The 23,006-nt window shown below is 39.7% G+C and overlaps 1 protein-coding gene across 1 annotated transcript; it reads right to left on the reverse strand.

The window, feature by feature from the left end:
* Nucleotides 1-21,833: 21,833 nt before the first annotated feature.
* On the reverse strand, nt 21,834-22,526 carry LOC123270122. The gene has a single exon (XM_044736060.1). The coding sequence runs from the start codon at nt 22,524-22,526 to the stop codon at nt 21,834-21,836; it is 693 nt and encodes a 230-aa protein (XP_044591995.1).
* Nucleotides 22,527-23,006: the final 480 nt, after the last annotated feature.

A 23,006-nucleotide genomic window follows, 5' to 3' on the forward strand; every position in this document is an offset into this window, starting at 1 on the left:
CTAGTTATGACAACCCGCTCCACTCCGTACGATGCGCTGGTAAATCAAAAAAGTATGAGTAACCCACAGGAAACAAACAAGAGTGGAAACGGGCTACATGCCCAACAAGCAGCGACTGAAACAAGCGCTGAAATGAAGCGGTCACAAGCGTTGGAACGCCTAGAGTAACTGACCAGCGAGTTAAATGTTTTCGTTCAGTCAAAGGTCAACATCCACAAGGAGATAAAGAACAAGACTACTAGTGTAGCAAACGCACTTCAACGTTTCAAAAAACTGGACGAAGAATGGCGCTCATCATTATACCACAGCCCTTGTGCTACATCGGAGAGAAACAGTCAAGTGGTTGTTGAAGAAGCGATGGACACGGGAGCCGAAGGTGACGGAGAATCAGTCACTGAAAAAGAAAGTGAAACTATCACAACGATAGAGACTGAATCCTTTGACCAAGACGGCTGCAACCTGAGGAAGTTGAAAAGAAAAATTTGTTTTCCCGAAGGCGGAGCTTTTCATACTCCCAAAAATCTGAAAGACCTTGAACCTGGTCATCCCATCAAGAAGCAGGAAGTAGTTAAGGATCTTCCACAAAAATCTGGTGAACAGAACAAGAAGCCAGGCTGGGAAAATGTGCAGTCCAGAACGGACAAGAAGAAGGAGCGCAGGAAACTGCCCTCAGAAAAACCTCTGGTGCCTCCACCGAAGCCGAACCAGAAGCCAAGAAGAACAGCAACGAGACCGGAGGCACTTATTATCCGTCCAGTGAACAAAGATAAGTATTCTGAAATAATTACACGGATCAAGGCGGACGTTCGCCCGGATCAGGTCCGCAACACAGTCGAGAAGATACGCAGGACCGCGACAGGGAACATTCTCATCACGCTGTCGAAAGGCAGTAGTGATAGAGGTAGAAGACTATCGCGGGAATACTTAAGGAGGACGCAAATGTCATTAGTACAGGACCTAAAGAAGACCTGGAAATTCGCGATATTGACGATACTACAACTAAAGATGACATTCTAACAGCTTTACAAGAGGCAGCTGGAAACGATTGTGGTATAACAGTAGAGGCCATTAAAATTCGTTAGGTCTTACGTAGCAGAAAACAAATTGCGTCAGCGACTCTGGCAGCAACGGTAGCGCAGAAAGTGGTAGGAGAACACGGTAAGATTAGGATCGGCTGGACCAATTGTCGTATTAGAACAGTACTAAGACCAGTCCGATGTTATAAATGCTGGCATTTTTGACACCGTGCGGTTCAGTGCACAAGTGAAGTCGACCGCTCCAAACCTTGCATTAAATGTGGAGAAGAAGGATACAAAATCGCCGAATGTAATAAACCTGCTAAATGCGCACTGTGTGCAGATCAACCCGGTACAGAGAATAACGCCCATCATGCCGGCACAAGCAGATGCCCAGTATACCAAGAGGCACTCAAGAAGATAACTGATAAACGAAAATGAAAATACTGCAGTTAAATATCAACCACTGTGAGGCGGCTCATGATTTGCTCATGCAGACAGTACGTGAACAGAAGCTTGACCTTATGCTTATATCGGAACCGTATAAACACCTCGGCGGCCAACCATGGGAAACTGACTGCACCACAAAAGCTGTCATATGGTCCTGTCGCAAGCTCCCCTTCCAGAGTGTCGTTAACAATGGCAGCGCCAGCTTTGTATCAGCATCGGTAGATGGCATCCGCTCTTACAGCTGCTACGCACCACCTAGCCTTACTATTGTTGAATTCATAGACTTTCTGGATCGACTGACGGAGGACGCGAAGCAGTACTATAGTACTACCCAGTGGCAATAGCTGGAGACTTCAACTCCTGGGCAGTAGAATGGGGCAGCAAACACACCAACGCTCGAGGTAAAGAACTACTGGAAGCTTTTTCTACGTTAGATGTAGTATTGTTTAACAGCGGCGATGCGCCGACGTGCACTAAATGAGACACAAGTTCTATTGTGGATCTTACTTTTGTCAGCAGCAGCCTCATCAGAGGAAACTACAACTGGAAGGTGATGGAGATTTACACGGCCAACGATCACAATGCGATTCTCTGGGAAGTACCAAAGGACCAGAATCCTAGAAGACCGGCTATGAAACTTGACATCCTTAATAATGAAGGTTAATCGATTTTGACCCGGTTAGTGGCGATCGACGTAGTTATCTAAGGATTAAAGTTGATTAGTCGTTGGAATTGATCGGTGAAAGCGTTTAAAACTTATGCCAAGACATTTAAAAAAATATTTTTTTGAAAAAATCGATTTGAAAAACCGGTTAAAACCGATAATTTCCCAATTTCAGGAAATTGATAATTTTTTTAGCTCGAAATGAAAATTTTTTTTCATTTTCCAAAAATTTTGTACATCTTCAAATTTTTTTTGACAAACTCTTTGAGAAAAATAAAAATTTTAAATTGTTTAATAATTTATAATACGAAAATATTTTTGCTCATGGACATGTTCATTGTACGAATTGGTCTTATTAATGCTAAGAGTTAATGCTTAAAAGAACTGTTTAAGTGTTGTTCTTTTCATATTAGAAAATTATTCAAGCAGATTTCTTGAAAATACACACTGAGAAAAAGGTATTTTGATAATCACAATACTTGGTATTTTGATAATCAAAATATCAAGTATTGTGATTATCAGAATATAAGTCAGTTCAAGACCATTACTGTGCGCAGTAAACTATAATATATGCGCTGTCACTGTCATCGACGTCTTAACACTAACAGTCAGTTTATTTGATTTATGCACTGGTATAAATAGAAATCAACTAACATTTATCATATTAGCTTAAAAAAAATTTATTATTACAATTTTAATTTTAATTTTGAGTTGTTTTTTTTAGCGTTATAAGTCAATTGGTTTGTGCTAGTAAAGTGAGGTTATTAACATCTAATAGTCTGTTATATTGGTATACTGATAATCAGTATACCGAGGTATTGTGATAATCAGTATACTTATTGTGATAATCGAAATACCACGTATTTTTCGTAGCACAATACCAAGTATTCTGATTATCAAAAAAAATATCCTTAGTAGCAAAATACTCTTTTCTCAGGGCACATGTACATTATTAAAATCTCTGTAATTTACATATTTAGAGATATATGTATCCAAATTTTTTTAATTATTGGATACGGATATATAGTATATTACACACCGAGGGAAGTAAACTCGGCTTCGCCTCGGCCAACAATTACATGTGATCTGAGGCTTTCTTATTTACTTCCCGAGGAGTGTATACTATTTTTTTGCTCGACGAAGGCAGAAAGTGGGAATTTCGTTTAGCGCAGTGGGCCGAAATTTAACGCTTTCTGCCCAACGAGCAAAAAAATATTTTTAACTTCCCGCTAAGAAAATCGAAGATTTTTAAAATTCGGGAAATAATTGGTTTCACCCCGTTTTGCGAAACTTGAGTTTTCATCAGATCTCGACGTTTTAAGGTCGCAGGAAGCTTCCCTGACTATTCCCGCGATGGTGTCCGGGTGGCTGTATGTATGTGTGTGTGTATGTATGTGTGTAAACTTCTTATAACTTTTGAACGGCTTGACCGATCGAATCAAAATAGGTGGCGATCCAAAGAGTATCATTGCAATTAAATTTCGTAAAAATTTGAATCAATTCGGTTTGCTAGATTTTGAGAAATCTCAAAAATAAAATTAAAAAAAAATCGTTTTTTTAGAATAACTTCTAAACGGTTGCACCGATCAATTTCAAAAACTATTCCGATCTTAAGTTTAAAAAACCACGTTGATTGCCACCAGTTTCGTCAAAATCGGTTGATTCGTTCGAGAGTTATCGAAAACAAAAAATTTCGAAAAAAGTGTTTTTTTGGAATTACTTCGTGAATTCCTCATTTGATAAATTTAAACTTAAAGACCCGTTATGAGGTTACAAATACTGCGTCGAATGCCATCAACCGCGTAAAAATCGGTCCATTCATTCAAAAGTTATTGCGGTTTGAAAATTCAAAAAATAGTGTTTTATCATACTTCTATCAAATTTTTGAGCTCGAAGAACACAAAAGCATACAGAAGCTATCTCTTTGAGCTCGGAGAGCTCAAAATAACACAAAAATTGTACTTTTGAGCTCGTAGAGCTCAAAAACAAAATAAGTGAAATATTGAGCGTTTCGGTATGAAGTTAGCGGGAAGTTGCAGGGATGGCCATTAGGGTCAACCGTTTTCCTAGTTTTTCTACATTACTTTACCCACGTAGTTGTAAAAATACCAGACATACATATTTAAGGTTGTTTTTTTTTGAAACTATAAATTGTTATAGAATTTAATATTGATAGTTTCTCTATATCTTTCTGTGGTAAAATCCATTTGAAAACAATACACAAAGTTTTACTGCTTTATATTTCACAGATAGTTATGGCTTTCCGAACAAAAAAATAATTTTTATTTCAGAAGCCCACAATTTTCTTTTGGTTAGGTGTAAAATTGTTATGTCCACTTCAATTTTTTTTCTTAATTTAAATCACCCGCGCAGATGGAAGACTTCTCCATGCGCGAAAGCCACAATAAAATGTAAGCTACGTGACTGCTGGTTGACTAGCGGGGACTTCTGCAATCTCAGCACCGCGAGCTTTTAAAAAGGCGATCAACAGCCAAATCCAGGTCTTTATTAGTTAATTCGACTTCCGCGTTTAACTTGACAGGCCCGTGCCTTGTAAAAGTCCCTTATCTTAATTTGCGCTGCACTTAAGACGAGTTCAGACACGGTTCAACCGGCAGGCCACGTATTAGTTATTAATATCTACGAGTCGGGATTCTCAAAGTTCTAATTTGCCCTGCACTTAGGCGAGAGCTCGGTTAGAAGATAAAATTTAGAGAGTCGTAATCGCAAAGTTCTAATTTGCTCTGCACTTAGGCGAGAATCCGGTCATTAAGTTTATTCAAAATTTCTTAAAAGCTAGTTTTGCGCACTTTACCCTACGGGGGACTGGAGGACGTTAGCTCAATCAAATTAATGAAATTCATTAATATAAATTTCGATTAAATAAAATTTGTTAAAGTGTAAAAGTTTTAGTGTTTATAAAAATAAATATCAAAAGAAGTGAAATTTTTTTCGAGTCAATTCATTTTGTAAAATAAGAAGCCCTTGTTATGTCCGAAAAATAAGATCTTAAACTGCGGTAGCTGGATTAACGGAGGTTCGGATAACAGATGAATTTCCCTAACGAAAGAATCGTTAAGTTTATATTTTATGGGTTCGTGAAGGTGAAAACCCCGGAGAGGGCCCCTTGAATACGACAATCGACCTCGGAAATAATAAAATATCCTCCACTTACTATTGCGAATCCTAATTCCAACGATGATTCGGCCTTTGATTGGACGTTGTACCTTTGAGTTCCGCTGCTTGGCTTCTCGCTTCCTCCTGCTGACTAGAGATTGAAGGTTGAAGGTTCTTAACTTAAGAATGATGATACACTTCGATTCGGGTTTTTAGTTTATATATTCGGTTTAACTGGCCCTATGGGCAAACACGTCTTAACTTACACTATTCACTTATTAACTAATAACAATATAAAAACAAAGGTTGAAAGTTAATATGAGTTCGTAACCGGAGTAACGACTCCGGCAACCAAAGTTCGCCGATTATAAATTTACAGAAGAAGAAAATAATAATTTGAGAGTGGGACCAGGTCACTGGAACTGTGGGAATCTCGATTATCGTCAAAACGAATTGTGGCTCAAAGAATCGCTATCACAGAACTCAGAAATACCGTTAAGGAAATCGAAATGAATAATTAGGGAAAAGATGACTAATTAATTTAATAATTGAAGTCTGCCTATACGTGTCGGGGTATAGGACTCACCCGGGCTCTAAGGCAGAACTGTTACCTTGTAAATGAGCTGTCGAATTATGGTGTTCGTGTCTTTTATCACCTCGGTTGCGATTCATTAAGTGGGGCTACTAATTAAACAATTGGTTCCTGCGATGAGGTGACAATGCGCGGTAATGTGTATTCTTCGGCCACGAGTAGGTTGTCGCGCAGTCCAGTCCCTAAAGATGCAAGCGCTGCACTTTTCGGCAGGAATGGGAGGCCCTGTATTATAGACGGCACGCCGGATATAACACCCTTAAAGTAAGCAGCCCAAATCCATCCAACTCCATCCACTGCAAGGACCAACTGGAGGGCCCATTCAAGGAAAAGGCGCGAACAGCAGCCCCGGGATCACGGATCCGGTAATCAGAAATAATCTAGCAAGTAGTAAGTACATTTACTTCTAATAGAAATCCGTGTATAGTCTTAAACGAAGGCGTGGTAAATTCGTACATCGAAAACGTCCCACAAAAATAATTAAAACAACGGAATTAAAACCTCCGTTGCGTATTCTTTAAACTGTTAGTCCAAACCTCCACCGTTTACGCTACCGTTCAAAAAACGCCCTTGGACATAACATAAAGAACACTGGTGGCAGCGGTGGGATCTCGAATACGAAACTATTTAACTTTCGTTTGAGAAAATTTATAATTTTTAAATATTTTCTCTTTTTCTTTTCAGATCTGTCTTTTTTTTTTAATCAAGTAAATCCTACTGTTCAAAAGTAAATTCAAATTTATTTCTATTTAATTTTGACAATTTTAAAATTTTGAAAATTTTCAGAATCTTTAAATATATTTTTTTTGTATATTATCAACTATCCAGAAATTTTTCAACTTTTGTTGAAAATTTTTTTTGGTTATTTCTATTTTTTCATATTGAATAATTACAGAAAGAGCAGAAAAGCGGGGATCAGGTTTAGGGTTGGATATCTCAATTAAAACGCGTAATTTATTATCAAAAATAACACTAGTAATTTATTTATATTAATTACACTCAATATTTAATATTTTTAATAGCGGATTGTTAAGATAAAAGCGGATTTGTAAATTACAGCGTGGTTTGCAAAAGCGAAGCCGGTTGACACGTGGTTGAACACTTTGCCGGCACTGAAAAAGCGGTGAAATAAATGCACTGTTAACACAATTTACCTATAACAAATTAAAGCGAATTATTAGCGGTTAATTTAAGCAGTTTAAATTATAAAATTAGCGAAATGCGGTTTATTAACAAAAAGCGAAAGTAAAGAAATATTAATGGCGACTTGATGCAGCGAAAGCGTAGAAGCGAAAGATAATAACAATAGTTCGTCTTCTTCCTCGTTGAGTTGGGGAAGAAGGCTATTGCGCATGTCTAGTGGGAGCGATCAGCCAATAAAGCGGTCGATTCATGACGTGATCGAGAGGCTGATTTTCTATTGGCGGTTCGATTTTTGCGGGAACTAGCGGTGGACAGGTGCGTCTCTTGAATTTGGGAGTCCCCCAGGAGCGAGTTAATCGCTACTGGGCCTTGTTCACCGAACACATCTATATATTTTTTTTTATATATTTTCTTTCTATAACAAAGTTTTCCACCTTTGAATATATTTTTTTTTGTCTCTTTTCCTCTCTTTTCTTTTACTATCTATTTCTACTCTTTTTATTGAAATCAATTTAAATTCCATTGTCTAAATAAATTCGAGTTTAATTGTGTTTAATCTTGACAATTTTAAAATTTTTCTTATAAGTTAAATTTATCAAGTTATTTTATTTTTAAATTTAATAAAATTTTTCCTTTCTAAATTTCTTATAAAATATTAACTCCTGAAATTTTAGAACTTTTGTTGAAAATTTTTTTCTGATTCACATTAATTTGTCCTCATAACTCGCAAAAGAATTTATTCTTTCGTCATATTAAAATTTTTGTTTAAAGGAGTTATTTCGATATTTAGCAATACTATTTTTCATTATCGGTTTTCGACCTCATATAGGTTCTTAACCTTTTGGTATACTCTAACTTATCGTAGTCTAATATTGCAATAAAGAATCCGCTGACGTTCTTTATTCGAGGTGGTTGCCTCACGCGTACTCACACCTACATTCTTGTCAGCAAAAATATTCTTCTTCCGTATTGAGAAATACCTCTACGTTTTCTTTTTTTTTTTTTTTGCTAATTAAGCAGTATTACTTTCGACTTAGTTATTTAAATTTATAAAAAAAAAATTTTTTTTATAAATTCTTTTATTTCCCTTTTAAAAATTTTTTTTGATTGAAATTATTTTAAGCCTATTACACATATTCTACATTCTACGAGAAGGGTGCTTCGAATTTAGCACCTTCTCTTACAAAACACTCACAGAAGTCTCCCAGTTCTGGAAAGGTGCTTTAACTAGCACTTTCTTTATCTGAGAGAACTTTCACAAAATTGACACATTTACTTGGCTAAAATAATTCTAACTAACTTAAAAAGCAAAATTACGAAGTTTTGAAAAATCTTCTATATATATATACATGAGTTTTTCCTGAGACTTTTGCTGACTTGAAATATTAATATCTCGGTAATTATATATATATATATATATATATTGAAATTTTTTTTGGGTAATATATTAATTATTACAAATTAAGTATTATTAGTGTTCGTTTTTTTTCTCACTCTTATAAAACTTTTCTTGCATTTTATAAAATTTTCTATTGATTTTTAAATTTTGTATTCCGTCACGAACAGCATTAATAAAGGTCTATTAATCCTCAATTACAGAAAATTTTTCTCTTAAGAAATTATATTTTTGCGAAAATTTTTTTTGTGTATATTCTTTGGGTCTTGTAGAATAAGATTATAAAATTTTTCATTCTTTTTCCCTCTTCGACTACTACGTCAGCTGATTGTCAATTTCCGTTATTGACATCCAAAATTTTATTAAAATTTATTTTCTTTGCTTAAAGTTTTTAGTTTTTACATTTTTAAAATCTTTATCGGGCTCATAGTAAATTAACACGCCGATAAAAAAATTTTCCTTTCACTCCGAGATTTTCCCGAAGTAAATAGAAACCCACCCCAAACCGTGGAATCCTTTGAAGACGAATCGGGAACGTTCTTCTTCACTTGCTCAAGCGACCTTCCATTCGGAAACATGGCTAGGAGAACTTTCCGCGTAGATACCTCCATAGCTGAGGAAAATCTTACTACTCAAATCCAAACCTTAGCTAAAGAACTCCACGATTCCCTTCCGTACTTCAACGGAGAAGGACCAACCGCCGTCAAAGATTTTGAATTATTCGACGGGATAGTCAGAAACTGGCTACCAAGTATCCCAGCAGATAAACAAGACTTATTTGCTCGCCGTGTAGCCCAAAAACTATACGGACGAGCCAAGAGATTAGTCGAACATGTCGAACTCGCCTCAGTAGAGGATATTTCACTTGTGTTAGGTCGGAAACTTAAAAGGGGCGACCCATGCATCACGTGGCAGAAAAACTTAGCCGTGGCATCCCCAAAAGAATCTGAGAATAACGAAGACTTCTATTATCGGTTAAGTGAGATGGTAACTCGTATTGAGCTCAACGCTCCCGAAGCTAATAGGGCCGTAGTAAAACGGACATTCGAAAAAACAGCAGCTACTACACTATACGAATACCTACCGGACTTTCTACGATGCCTGTGCAAAATAAAGAGAGCGGAAACTCTAGACGACATGTACAAGGCCATCGAAAATGACGCGTACAGAAGACCAGAACGTAGACGCGCTACGAGAGACGACGGACTCATACCAGGTGAAACTCTACCGCCCTCGGTAGAATTTCACCGACGATCTAGACAAGACGGTAACCGACATTACCCGCAAATGCCGAGATATTCTTGAGATTACGACGACAGAGGTAATTATCGCGAATTACCTCGCACTTTAACGTATCAAGAATATGGTCAGGCTCCAATGACGATCGCCTCTGGACCAATACACTCGACAGACTATTACGAAGACCCATTTCCTGACCTGTACGAAGACAGTTACTACGGTCAAGGCCATCTGAGAGAACAACAAATGACGGGCTCTTCTTTCGCGTTCGGAACCGAGCGAAGTCCTCAATATGGGCCTAGGGCTCATAACTACTATCAACCGCGGACTTTTCAAAATTATAAAAAAAATCGTTATCACCCGGGAATAATAGGTCCCACTAGAAGAACCGTTCGTTTTGAAGAAGAAGAAGAATCGGAGGAAGCTAAATTGCGGCATAAATCAGACCCTTCGATAATCTGCAACTGTCCATTCTGCCCAAAAGGAAAACGTCGAGACGTATACGACCATTTAAACGGGTCGGGCGCTCGTCAATCGGAGACAATGGCGAGTATGCCCGTCCAGTCTCCGTCTACCGCGATGAGGGCCAACAACAGTTACCAACAGTATCCAAAGGAACAATATCGGGGCTTTCAGAATCAATACCCCCGATCGATTCTTCAAAACTCGCAGAAACAAGTCATAGAACAACAATCGACTATCCCGGAACCGACGCCTCTCTCGAGACACGAACAACAGTCAACACAGAACAGTATGATGTCACCGGGACAGCAAAATCCGCAACTGATGACTGCAGGAGAGTTGCGAGCCCAACCAAGGACGAGCCCAAATGTTTAACAACAGGAAGAGGCCCTACAGTCCATCTACGAAGCCCAGCACTTCGAAACGGGGGAGTAAACGCCCTTCTCGACACTGGCTCCGACCTCAATCTGCTTAGTATAGAAGAACTACACGACGAAGCCCTTTGCAATATCGAAAATACGGGAGTAGTCGGAGGTGTTGCCACGAGCTCAATGCCCATAATCGGCTCGATTAATCTTAAAATATTCGGCGTAAAAACTACGTTCCATCTCGTTCCAGAACCTCCCGGCGGATATAGGGCCATTCTAGGAAACGAATTTTTCTTTCAAAATCGTGTAAACATCTCATTTTACTGGAACACATTAGTAATGAAAAATAAGCCTATAAGTCCAATACCGATAATTAACCCACGCAAGTTCCTTGAGCAAAAGATCCTCGCTCTAGGAACTGGGCCGAAAATATAATTATCATGTAATCAGCTCCTAGGAAATTATCAGCGATTCCTCATCGATACCGGGGGGGATGTATGCCTCATCAACTCATCCGCTTTAAAACCCGAAACAATTATCGACATTGGAAAAGCTAGAAGATTCCGAGGTCTCAGCGACAGTACTTTCGAGACTCTAGGAGTAGCCAAATTAAAAATTCTTAATATTGAAGTCGAGTTCCACGTCTGTCGCGAGGACTTACTATTCCCTGGAGTGGAAATCCTGGGAAACAACTTCCTTGAAACCGAAAAGGCTGAAATTTCTTACGGTAACCAAACTTTAGCTTTATTATCCCGCCCTACAAAAATAATCTCCTTTAGCCTTCAAACAACACCTTCCTCAAATTATACGATACCACCTCATATGAAAATGGTAATAGCAATACCCGTCCAAGATTTCGAGAAGAGCGAAGGATAGCTCCCTCGAATGGATCTTCCAGATGGAGTGCTCGGAGGAGAAGCTGTTGTCAAAGTAGAGGATGGATACGCTATGTGTATGGTTCTCAATCTTAACTCGAATCCAGTTGACATAGAAATCGGACCCCAAACACTTGAAGAGTTCGAGTTCGATAACCCTAGCTCAGACGGGGCCGAGTCCGATGACCCCTTGATAGAAAATACCAGTCGTGTAATTAATCCGGAAGAACGTATCCAGACGATAATTCAGAAAATTCCTCTAAATCATCTGCACGAGGAAGAAAGAGAGCAAGTTCAGACTCTCATTCGAAGCAATCACGACGTTTTTCATCTTCCCGGAGATAAACAAGGCCGTTCGAAAAATTTCACCTGCCGGATAGAAACTATCACCAATGAACCGGTGAGAATAAAACAATACCGATTTCCCCCAGAACATCGAGAAGAAATCGCCAGGCAGGTTGAAAATCTCGAAAAACAAGGGATTATAAGAAAATCTAATTCTCCGTACAATTCACCATTGTGGATTGTACCAAAAAAATCTAATGATCCTTCTATAAAAAAATATATAATGGTTATCGACTTCAGACAATTAAATAAAATAACCAGGGGGGATGCCTACCCTCTACCCCTAATTATCGATATTTTAGATCAATTAGGCGACGCAAATTTCTTCAGCGTCTTTGATCTCGCCATGGGATTCCACCAGATCCCAATGCATCCCGCAGATGCGCCAAAAACGGCGTTTTCTACACCAGACGGTCACTGGGAATATTGTTGTATGCCCTTTGGTCTAGAATGTGCCCCGTCTATCTTTCAGAGAATGATGGACTCCACGCTAAGCGGGTTAAAAGGGACGGAACTTTTCATTTACATAGATGATCTAGTTAGCTATGGCAAAACCCTAGAAGAGCATGGGGTAAGAGTTCAACGACTCTTCAATCGATTAAGAGAAACAGGTCTCACGCTTCAACCCGAAAAATGTAAATTTCTCTGTCTGGAAGTGGATTATCTAGGTCACATGATTACTAAAGAAGGCATAAGACCAGATCCAAAAGAAGTTTCCTCCCTTAAAAATGCCTCACGACCTAGAAATCATACTGAAGCCAGGAAATTTATGGGACTTGCAAATTATTATCGGAGATTCATCCAAAACTTCGCTGAAAGGGCTAAGCCCATAACAGATCTTACGCGGAAAACAAAGCCTTTTATATGGACCGATGAAGCACAAATGGCATTTAATGATATCAAAAATGCCCTCTGTGAAGACTCTTTCCTAAAATACCCAGATTTTAACAAACCCTTCATCCTAGCTGTCAGCGCGTCAGACTCAGGAATATCAGGAATCCTCAGTCAAACGACAGCAGTGGGGGACGACGACCTAGAAAGAGACGGAGAGAAAATAGTGTCATGTGCCTCACGAGTCTTTCACGACACTGAAACCCGATATACAGCCGTAGAAAAACAATGTCTCGCGGTAATATACGCGATTCAACAGTTCCGACCGTACCTTCAAAAACATTTTACTTTAATAACTAGTAGCCCTTGTATCACCTGGCTAAGAGATAGTGTAACTATCACCGAAAGATAAGCTAAATGGCGCTCTCATTTAAGCAGATACAAATTTAACGTCGTAGTCCGTCGTAAAATCACGGAACAATACGCGGAAGGGCTCTCGTATAACCCAGAAGGACGTCATGAACCTCGAGAACACCCGACAAACGATATTACCGAAAATCATTCGATAGCATTACCAATCTCTGCATTGACGAAACCAAAAAGATTAAATAAAAATCTCTCGGACGAAGAGGCGATCCAATTGGTCAAACGCCCCGGTCGCCCTATCGAATCTAAAAATCGACCACGAGTCAGCAGCGCTCCTGAAGTAAGAGAGACAATTGCCTCTCGACTTAGAAAAAGAGAAATGGGAAAACCGCGAGTCCCACCAAAGGTGAATTATCACGAGACCAGCGATCTCGACCTAACTTTAGAAGATCCGAAGTTTCAAGAAACCAGAAATGAAGAGGAGGGGGACGACGAAGTTTTCCTTCCAGGACCAAGTACGAGTAACCAAACACCAGATATAGGCCAAGAGGGGGACGACGAAGCAGAGAAGGAAGAAGAAGCCGAAAAGAACAGCAATAAGATCATCCCACAAAAACAACGGCGAAAAACCCAGGAACTAGTAAAAATGTTTGACGAACTTCTCAAAAGACGACCTCCAACGGAAAATGTCTACTCAGAGAGAGCACTAGAAAGAATCCGCAGAGAAGAAGCAATATCTAATTACACTCCCCAAGAGTATGCCGAAATAAAACGAACGAACTCGGAGACCGCAAGAACAATTCGTGAGTCCTTAGACAAACACCCAACTCTCTGGCGAAATGAAGAAGACTCGTTAAATGATGATATAATACCCTAAATTAACGTCGACGAATTTCTGAGAGATAACAGCGACCAGTTCGAAGAAGGATCAAGCAGCAATATCAGTCCAGAAGAAACCGAAGGAATCGAAGATCACAGCGAAACAGAGCCTCCCATCATCTTAAAACCTTCGACTCCGGTCGACGACATAGATACAAGAAACAAAAATAATTTAACCCCTCAGAACGTAAATCGATCTCGGTTCATCGGATATTTAGGAGACGGTCCGGAACCCCGAACCCCAATCTTCGGAAGAGTCCTCATTCCCGATGAATTAGCGGCCATGGGAATCCATTATGACCATGCTAGTGGGCAAATTGTAGATGAAAACGGTGAAGCCATAAACGAAAGGGCCAAAACCAAATCGGCCAACCCCAATAACATACCGAACGAAACAGAATCAGAACAAAATAATTCACAGATTAATAATAAAATTATTCAATCACGCAGTAATTCAGTAAAATCCAGCTCAGAAAAATCTAGCGATTCCGATAAAAATAAACGCGAAACAACTACAAGTGGGAATAAAACAGTGGAGGATGACGTAGGGAACCACCGATTTGGACCACCCTTTGTCGCCTATGACCCTCCAACTTTCGAAGAGGCTGAAGATATTTTTGCTGAAAGGCACCATCGACCAAGAATATCTTCACCCTCGAGTTCAGACGAAAGTATACCGCCAAAAGGGTCCGAAATCGAAATAAAATTTTTTATTTGCCGTGATGGGCTCACTTACGCGCGAGACCACTTAGTACACTTCCTAGCAGCCGATTGTGAGATAATAAAACCCGTAGCAAAATTACTCCGTGACGTAAAATTTATAAATGCCGATGACCTCCTTGCATCGAAACCTTCAAAGGGAGATATATTCGTCACCAAGTTAGGTCGTTGCAAAATTTTCACGGTATTCATCAAAACAAAACATTTTGAAAAATTAGATCCAATCGACTTAATCGAAGGATTGAGAAACCTTCGTCAATCAGTACACAAACATGATATTCATGCGCTTTGCTGTGTGAAACAGGGGGACGAATTTGCCGATCTAGACATCCAAGCATATTTATTACAGGAATTAGGAGACTGTCCAATACGATAACGTTATGCGAAGGCAATATTGAAGTACCGGAAGAATCCCTTAGAAACAAAATAATCGAAGAAAATCATAATAGCTTAATAGGTGGGCATAAAGGCGTAGTAAAAACATATTGGCGTATTCGCGAGAGATACTACTGGCCAGGAATGAAAGATACCATTTATAACTACATCCGAGCCTGCGAAATATGCCAGAAAAATAAACTCACGCGAATAAAAACAAAACAGCCGATGTCTATTACAGATACACCCTTTGAACCTTTCGAAAAAAATTAGCATAGACACGGTAGGACCCCTGCCCATGACCCCTGACGGAAACTTACATATCTTAACCATACAAGATAATTTTTCTGAAGCAGCCGCGGCAGTTCCTCTCCCCGATATCAGGGCAGTCACCGTTGCAGATGCTTTATTAAATCACTATATCGCTCTTTACGGATGCCCCCGCGTAATTCTATCAGACAAGGGCACCTCAATTACCAGTAAACTAATACAACAACTCGCTAGAGCATTAAAAATTCAAAGAATAACAACTTCGTCTTATTACCCTCAATCGAACGGATCCTTAGAGAGATCCCATCAGCCCTTAGTCGATTACCTCCGGGCCTATGTAGATAAATTTAACAACTGGGATCGGTATAACCCGATGGCCATGCTGAATTATAATACAACCGTTCATACAGCCACAAAATTTACACCTTACGAAATTTTGTACGGAAGAAAAGCTCGTAGCCCAACCCAATTCCCAGATTTCAGAAAAATAGAATCATACAATGATTATTTAGCAGATTTAATTAGCCGAATATCCGAAATTCAAAGAATATCCGCAGAAAATTTAACTAAAGCAAAACACGAATCAAAAGTACGATTCGACAAACATATTTATCCGGCAAAATTTAACATAGGAGATCTCGTGTACACGCTGAAGGAACCGAGAAAAAAATAAATTAGACCTTTATTATACCGGGCCGTACAGAATAACTGAAATAAACGAAATGAGAAATCTAATTATCGAAAAAGAAAACGGGAAACGAAAATTACTTCACCCGAACAAGGCTAAACCAGCCAGCCGCTGAAATTTGACTAAAAAGAACCCAAGTCGTTTGTTTCAGAAAATCAATCCATCACGAATACTGTGCTACTTCTCCTCCTGGGGCTCGCATACCTAGCCTGGGGCGCAGGGGAAGTCAAAATAAAACCAATGGAGGCAAATCCAAGTCTTCTGTATGACCCGTTCAAGAAAATCCATCTAATACGAGAAGAATGGCAACTGGTTAGCTCCATCAACGTCGAAAAATTTCGAAGTCTTTGGGAGGCTTACGAAATATGCGCCGTAAAATTTAACCATTCAATCTACATGACATATATGAGAGTCAATAGCCATCAGAAAATGGAGGCAGAAATTGAACAAGCACAACATCAGCTGAGACAACTCCTCGAAGATCCACGACTAGAAGAATTCGACCCACGAAACCGCACCAAGAGAGCTCCTTGATTCGGCTTCGTAGGCACAATTGCAAGAGAGTCAACAAGAATTGACCTCATCGCCCCGAGTTCCAACCAGTCATTGGAAACATTAAACTCGAGCTTAAAAATTAACAACGCAGGTATGAACTGATTCACGGAAATTCAGAACCCAGCCCAGATAATCGACGAATTTGAACCTTGGGGTCAAGGGCTTGAAGAAAACGAAGAAAAAATGTCACTAATAGCCCTGGACTACCAAAAAGAAGAATCCAACCGAAAAATAACTAGTGGGTCAGCATCAGCAATTGGAATAATATCACTTATAATAGGAGGGATAGCTATACAGAAAACTATCAACCGATTTTTATCCAGACGTCGCCAGTACAACAATCGCAATAAAAGAGATGAAAAAGCAGTCGTAATCCAACTAGAAACAATCGAAGAAAAGAAGTCAACTCGACCAGAAGAAAACGAATCGACCTCAGAAAAACCCAATAACAACGATGAAGGATGCTCTTCCACCGAACAAACAACTACCAAAAATCCTCCAAAAATCGTCGAAACCCCAAAGAAGTCAAAAACATTCCGATTAAAAGACTACAAATCACCATTCTAGAAAATCAATTTCGTTTCAACAATCATAAAAGTTAAGATCATCCATAATTTTCTATATAAACCGATGGCTCCTTTGCGGAGAAATAACAAATAATTTAAATAAAATAAAATTTTTCCTCCTTTCCTTCAAAAAAAAAAAAAAAAAAAAAAAAAAAAAAAATTTTTGCCAAAAACGAGCCAACAGTTATATAACCACTTTAATCCAGTTCACATGTAGTAGATAGTATAACGAAAAATCAGTAGATTCACCTCAATCCAAAAAAAAAAAAAAAAAAAAAAAATTTTTTTGCCGCTCCCAGACTAACAAGACCGAAGATAAAATTATCCTCGGCCTTGGGGGGACGAGTGGAAACAGCGCAAAACCTTGATGAAAATTTTTTTTCCTTTTCTTTATATATAATTAATATAAATTTAACATAAATTTTTCTTTTTCATTTTACTATCACTATACTTCCATATGACACATTATCTCATTATTATATTATCTTATTATATGTCGTACAACCGTGTATTATGAATCATTATACTTAATCTCAATATATTAAACAAATTTTTTATATTAACTATAAATAATAACAAAAAAAAGATACAACGAGCTAACGTCACTCATATAAATTTTTCAAAAATTAAGAAATCATAAAAATTTTTTTTTTTCAAAACGATTATTTCAAACGTCTTATATTCAATAAAAATAAATATAAGTAATTAAGAGACAGGGAAAGTCATCTAATGGCAATTATAATAGAGCCGCTGCACACGTACTCACACATACCCATTAATCGTGCTATATAAACTCTAAAATTTTCTTTTTTTTCTTTAAAATAAGCTTTTACTTTTTTCTTTTTTTCTCTTTCACCTTATTGTCTAAGTTCTAATTAATTATTTATTTATAAAATTTTTTTTCCCTTTCTCTTCCTTCTTTTTTTCTCCAAAAAAAAAATTTTTTTTTTCTCTTCTCCACCTAAAGCTGTTACTTATCTTATTTCTATTTACTACTTATACTACCGTTACAACTACCTGAATTACTATGGTATAGAAGAGAAGGAATAAGCATTAAAAAAAAAAAAAATTGCTTAAACCAAATTTTTCCCTTTTTTTTTTATTTTAAAATAAAATAAAAAGAGAGAGAAAGAGAGTAGAGAAAATTTTTCCCTAATATTTATATAATATGTTCACTTATTTATATAATACAGAAGCAGAATGATCTGCCATTTAATCTCCATTGCCAACCACCCGATATCATCTGATACGCCCTACAAAAGAATAACAGATAAAATTAATCTCTTGGCAGAGATGATGAAACGATTAGAAATAATACCTGTTATATTACAAATTTCGCTAACGCTTCTCTCCATAAATGGCAAGGGGCTAATTGTACCAAGGTACCGTAATGGTTTTTCCGGAATCTTTTTTCAACGGTGTTACATTTCCAGCTTCTTCTTTTCTCCTCTTTAACAAAACTTCTTGAAATACACAATGCTGCTAAGCTCCACGATCACCGCTTCGAGACAATGAAGGCTGATACTCAACACGGCTGCTTACCGAAATCCAAGAGGCGAAGACGATTAACAATCCGTCAGCATACAATACTACACGAGATAAAATATAAATTTAAATTTAAAATATTGACGCCAGATGACTCACTCCTGTTACTCTTTTTTTTATTATATTAAAAGATATATTAAGTTAAACAAAAAAAAATCTATATGTAAGTAGCTTTCGTTTATAGGGGACGGTGGCCATAGGAAAACCCAGCACTATACTAGCCTCGCTTTCCGGGGAATGTTATGTCCACTTCAATTTTTTTTTCTTAATTTAAATCTTAGCACGCTTGCAGATGGAAGACTTTGTTGCCCTGCACTTAGGCGAGATTTTGACCAATAAAGAAAACACTAGAGAACCAGTTCTCAAAGAGTTCTAATTTGCCCTGCACTTAGGCGAGTTCGGTCAATAAGTAACTTAAGATCTTTTAAGCTTAAATTTTGCGCCACTTTGCCCCTACGAGGGACTGGAGGACGTTAGCTCAAAATTCAAATAAAATTCATTATAGCGGAATTTCAGTTAAATAAAATTTGTGAAAGTGTGCAAAAGTTTTTGGTGTTAATTAAAATAATAAATCTTAAAAAGAGAGGAGGTGATTAGCAGAAATCTGTTTTAAAATAAAATTCATTTCATAAAAATAAGAAGCCCTTAGAATAAGCAGCCCAAAATCCATCCACATCCATTTGCTGCAAATACCAACAGAGGGTCCAATCAAGGAAAAGGCACTACGATCAGCCCCGGAATCACGGATCCGATCCTAAGAAATAATCCAGCAAGTAGTAAGTACATCTACTCCTAATTAAAATCCGTGTACAGTCTCAAACGAAGGCGTGGTAAATTCGTACTTCAAAAACGTCCCACAAAAATAATTAAAACAACGGAATTAAAACCTCCGTTGCGTATTCTTTAAACTGTTAGTCCAAACCTCCACCGTTTACGCTACCGCTCAAAAAACGCCCGTGGGCATAACATGTCTATCATAGTTAAGCAATACCGATTGCCATCGCAATGCGGCATAATGATTAAATCTAAATGGACATGTTCAAACCTGGACGATGGAGGGGCAAACGACCCAACTGGAGCTGAGACGTGGCGAGTGACCTTGGATCGTTGACACTCGAGACAACATCTAGCCCATCTCCTACAATCTGCCCTCATAGATGGCCAGATATACCGCTGTGCTGCAAGTTTGCATGTTGCGTTAGCTCCAGGATGCGACAGCTGGTGAACGGAGTTGAATGCTGCTTGTCTGAATGGTTCAGTGATGAACGGGCGGGGTACCGCAGTCGAAACATCACACATAACCATGATGCCTGATCCTGGAATTGGGACTAGCTTTAGCTGGAGCACTGAGGATTGGTGTTGCAGGTCCAAAAGCTCCTGATCTGTCTTTTGAGATTTTGCTAACGCCTCGTAGTCGATTGTAGACTCCAATTCCTCAATGCGTGATAGTGCATCAGCAACGACGTTCTCTTGGCCTGACACATGACGGATGTCCGTAGAAAACTGGCCAACGAAGTCCAAGTGACGTTGTTGACGTGGTGAACACTGCGCTGATCTTAACTTAAAAGCAAAGGTTAGAGGTTTATGATCAGTATAAATAGAAAACTCACATGCTCCGACCATATGTCGGAAATGCTTCACTGCTAAGTATATTGCCAGCAGCTCTCTGTCATACGCGCTGTACTTCTGCTCTGCAGGGCTGAGTTTCTTTGAAAAGAAATTAAGCGGCTGCCATGACTCATCAACCCATTGTTGTAGAACTGCTCCGACGCCTACATCAGAGGCATCCGTGAAAATGGCTAGTAGAGCTTCTGACTTCGGGTGAACCAACAGTGTGGCTTGCGCCAAGCTTTCCTTGCATGTCTCGAATGCGGCGACTGCTGCAGGGGTCCACTTGACTGGTGCACGGCCTTTAATGTCTCCTCGAAGTAGCTCGTTCAGCGGTGCCTGGATGTCTGCAGCTTTGGGTATGAACCTACGGTAGAAGTTCAACATACCCAAAAACTGACGAAGTTGTTTACCTGTCGTTGGTTGAGGGAACGAGCGAATAGTTTCCACTTTTTCGGGCAATGGACGTGTGCCCTCTCTGGAAACCATGTACCCGAGGAATTCGACCTCGGACACGCCGAAGATACACTTGTTGGGATTGATCACCACACCATAACTCTCCAACCTCTCGCAGAGTGTTCTGAGATGTTTCATGTGCTCTTCCGGTGACGATGAGGCGATAAGGATGTCATCAATGTAGGCGTAACAAAAGTCCAAACCACGAAGTACCTCGTCCATGAAGCGCTGGAACGTTTGGGCTGCGTTTCGGAGTCCAAATGTCATAAATGGAAACTCAAATAAGCCGAACGGCGTCGTAATGGCTGTCTTTTGAATGTCCTCCGGAGCTACTGGAATCTGATTAAAAGCGCGAACCAAATCAATTCGGGAAAATATTTTCTTACCGTGGAGCAAATATGAGAAGTCGTGGATGTGTCGCACAGCATATTTGTCCGGTCTGGTCCGGTTGTTGAGGCCTCTGTAGTCTCCGCATGGACGCCACTCGTCATCCTTTTTAGGGACCATGTGTAGAGGTGCAGCCCAGGGACTCTTTGACGGTCGTGCAAGTCCTAGGCGCATCATGGCTTCGAACTCCTTCTTCGCTGCCAACAGCTTGTCGGGGGCCAATCGCCTTGGCTTCAGTGCCACTGGTGGTCCTGGTGTCGTTATGATGTGGTGTTGAGTCTGATGCTTCACTTCTCCTGGAGCACCACATGGTCGCGTAATCGATGGAAATTCCTCCAGGAGTTTATGGTATTCGGAAGAGCCTGAGATAACCCTGATGCCCGGGTCCTCGCACTGAATTATCTCACCAACAAGACCAATTTTCGTGGTTGTATCTATTAGCCTGCCGTTCTTGAGATCAACCAGCAGTCCATAATGCGACAGGAGGTCTGCGCCGATGATAGGCTTGGAAACATCTGCGACTAAGAACCTCCATGTGAAGTCTCGCCTTAGCCCAAGATTTAGTGTAAACGTCGCAACACCATATATATAAATCGGTGTACCGTTGGCCGCAGAAAGTTCGTATGTTGCTTTCTTACACGGTCCGCGGTAAATTTTGCGCGGAATCACACACAAGTCCGCTCCAGTGTCGATCAGGAAACGCATACCTGATTCACGGTCCCGGACAAATAGACGGCTGTGGGTTATTGGGCGAGTGTCGTCGGCCGCCATTAACGACCGCCCTGGTCGTTTCCCGGCGTCCAATTACACGGGGAAGTACAATGATCTGCTTTGTCGGCAAATATCCAATGATACCAGCACATACCTGGAGGGCGTGGGCCCTGTTGACGTGACCGAGAGCGGGGTCTCTCTTGAGAATTCTAACCTCGATGGGGTGTCTGGGATCTGCCGCGCCTATAAAATTCTGCTTCCTTTCCACGGGAGTTCATGCTGCCTAGATGGTTCTTGATCTCCGCTATCTCTAGGCGCAGTTGTTGCATCGCTAGGGCAAGTTGTGTATCCTGCGTCACCGCCACCTCTGAGATTGACGGGCGCGAGGGCAGCAATCCATGAATAATGTCGGCGACCTCTGCCATAGCTGTGACGCCCTTTTCCTGCTGGGTGGCCATCGCCGTTTGATACTTTTCCGGTAAACCCCGTAGCCACAGTGTCTTGAGAAGACTGTCAGGAAATGATGATCCAGCTTGCGCTTGCAATCGGCGAAGATATTGCGACGGTTTCTCGTCGCCCATTTTCTCTCCTTCAAGCAGCTTGCGGGTCTTCTCCTCTTGACTGATGCTCAACCTTTTGATAAGCTGCTCTTTCAGCTCGTCGTACAGGGCAGCAGAAAGCGGTTTCATAATGATGTCCCGCACTTCGGTCACGTACCGCGAAGGTATTGATGATAATACTTGCAGGTACTGCTGCTGCTTATCGATGATGCGGTTTCTTAAAAATTGAGATTCGACCATCGCGAACCACATCTCGGGATCTGCCGCAACGAACTCGGGAAATCGTTGTGAAGCCACTACCGTCACCGCATTGCCTCCATTTAATTCCTCACCGTTAACCATTTTAATTTTTCAAACTATCGACTACAAATTTAAAGAAGATTAATCACACGCGCACAAAATACTCACTTGATTTGAAATACCAACAAACCACCAGAAAAATAGAAAAATTACGCGATATAAATCTGATTTAAATTGAAATTTAAAACGCGAATTATTATTCAAAACTAGGGGTCACCACTTTGGGATGTTAGGGCGTTGAGTTATTTAGTGAAGTAAACGAAGATATACAATTATAATTTTTATTTAAATATATTTAATTGCTAATACACTGTGTACTTAAAACGAGGTGAAGTTACAATTATGCGATACGAAGCTTAGGGGTCACTCGGTCGAACTGAAAATTTTCAAGTGTCCATCTCGGCCTCCGACCTCTCCTGGGGTAGGGGGTACTCGATGGAAGTATATAGAAAATATATTAAGGGTAGGAGTACTTAGTTGTATGTAAGTATGGAAAATTGATATACGTAGGTACATGTACAG

The sequence above is a fragment of the Cotesia glomerata genome, linkage group LG8 (genome assembly GCF_020080835.1).
Source record: "Cotesia glomerata isolate CgM1 linkage group LG8, MPM_Cglom_v2.3, whole genome shotgun sequence".
NCBI classification, from domain to species: Eukaryota; Metazoa; Arthropoda; class Insecta; order Hymenoptera; family Braconidae; genus Cotesia; species Cotesia glomerata.

Bases quoted from the DNA above. Each gene is read 5' to 3' on its own strand.
- LOC123270122 (XM_044736060.1), bottom strand. From the start codon at position 22,526: ATGGTTAACGGTGAGGAATTAAATGGAGGCAATGCGGTGACGGTAGTG.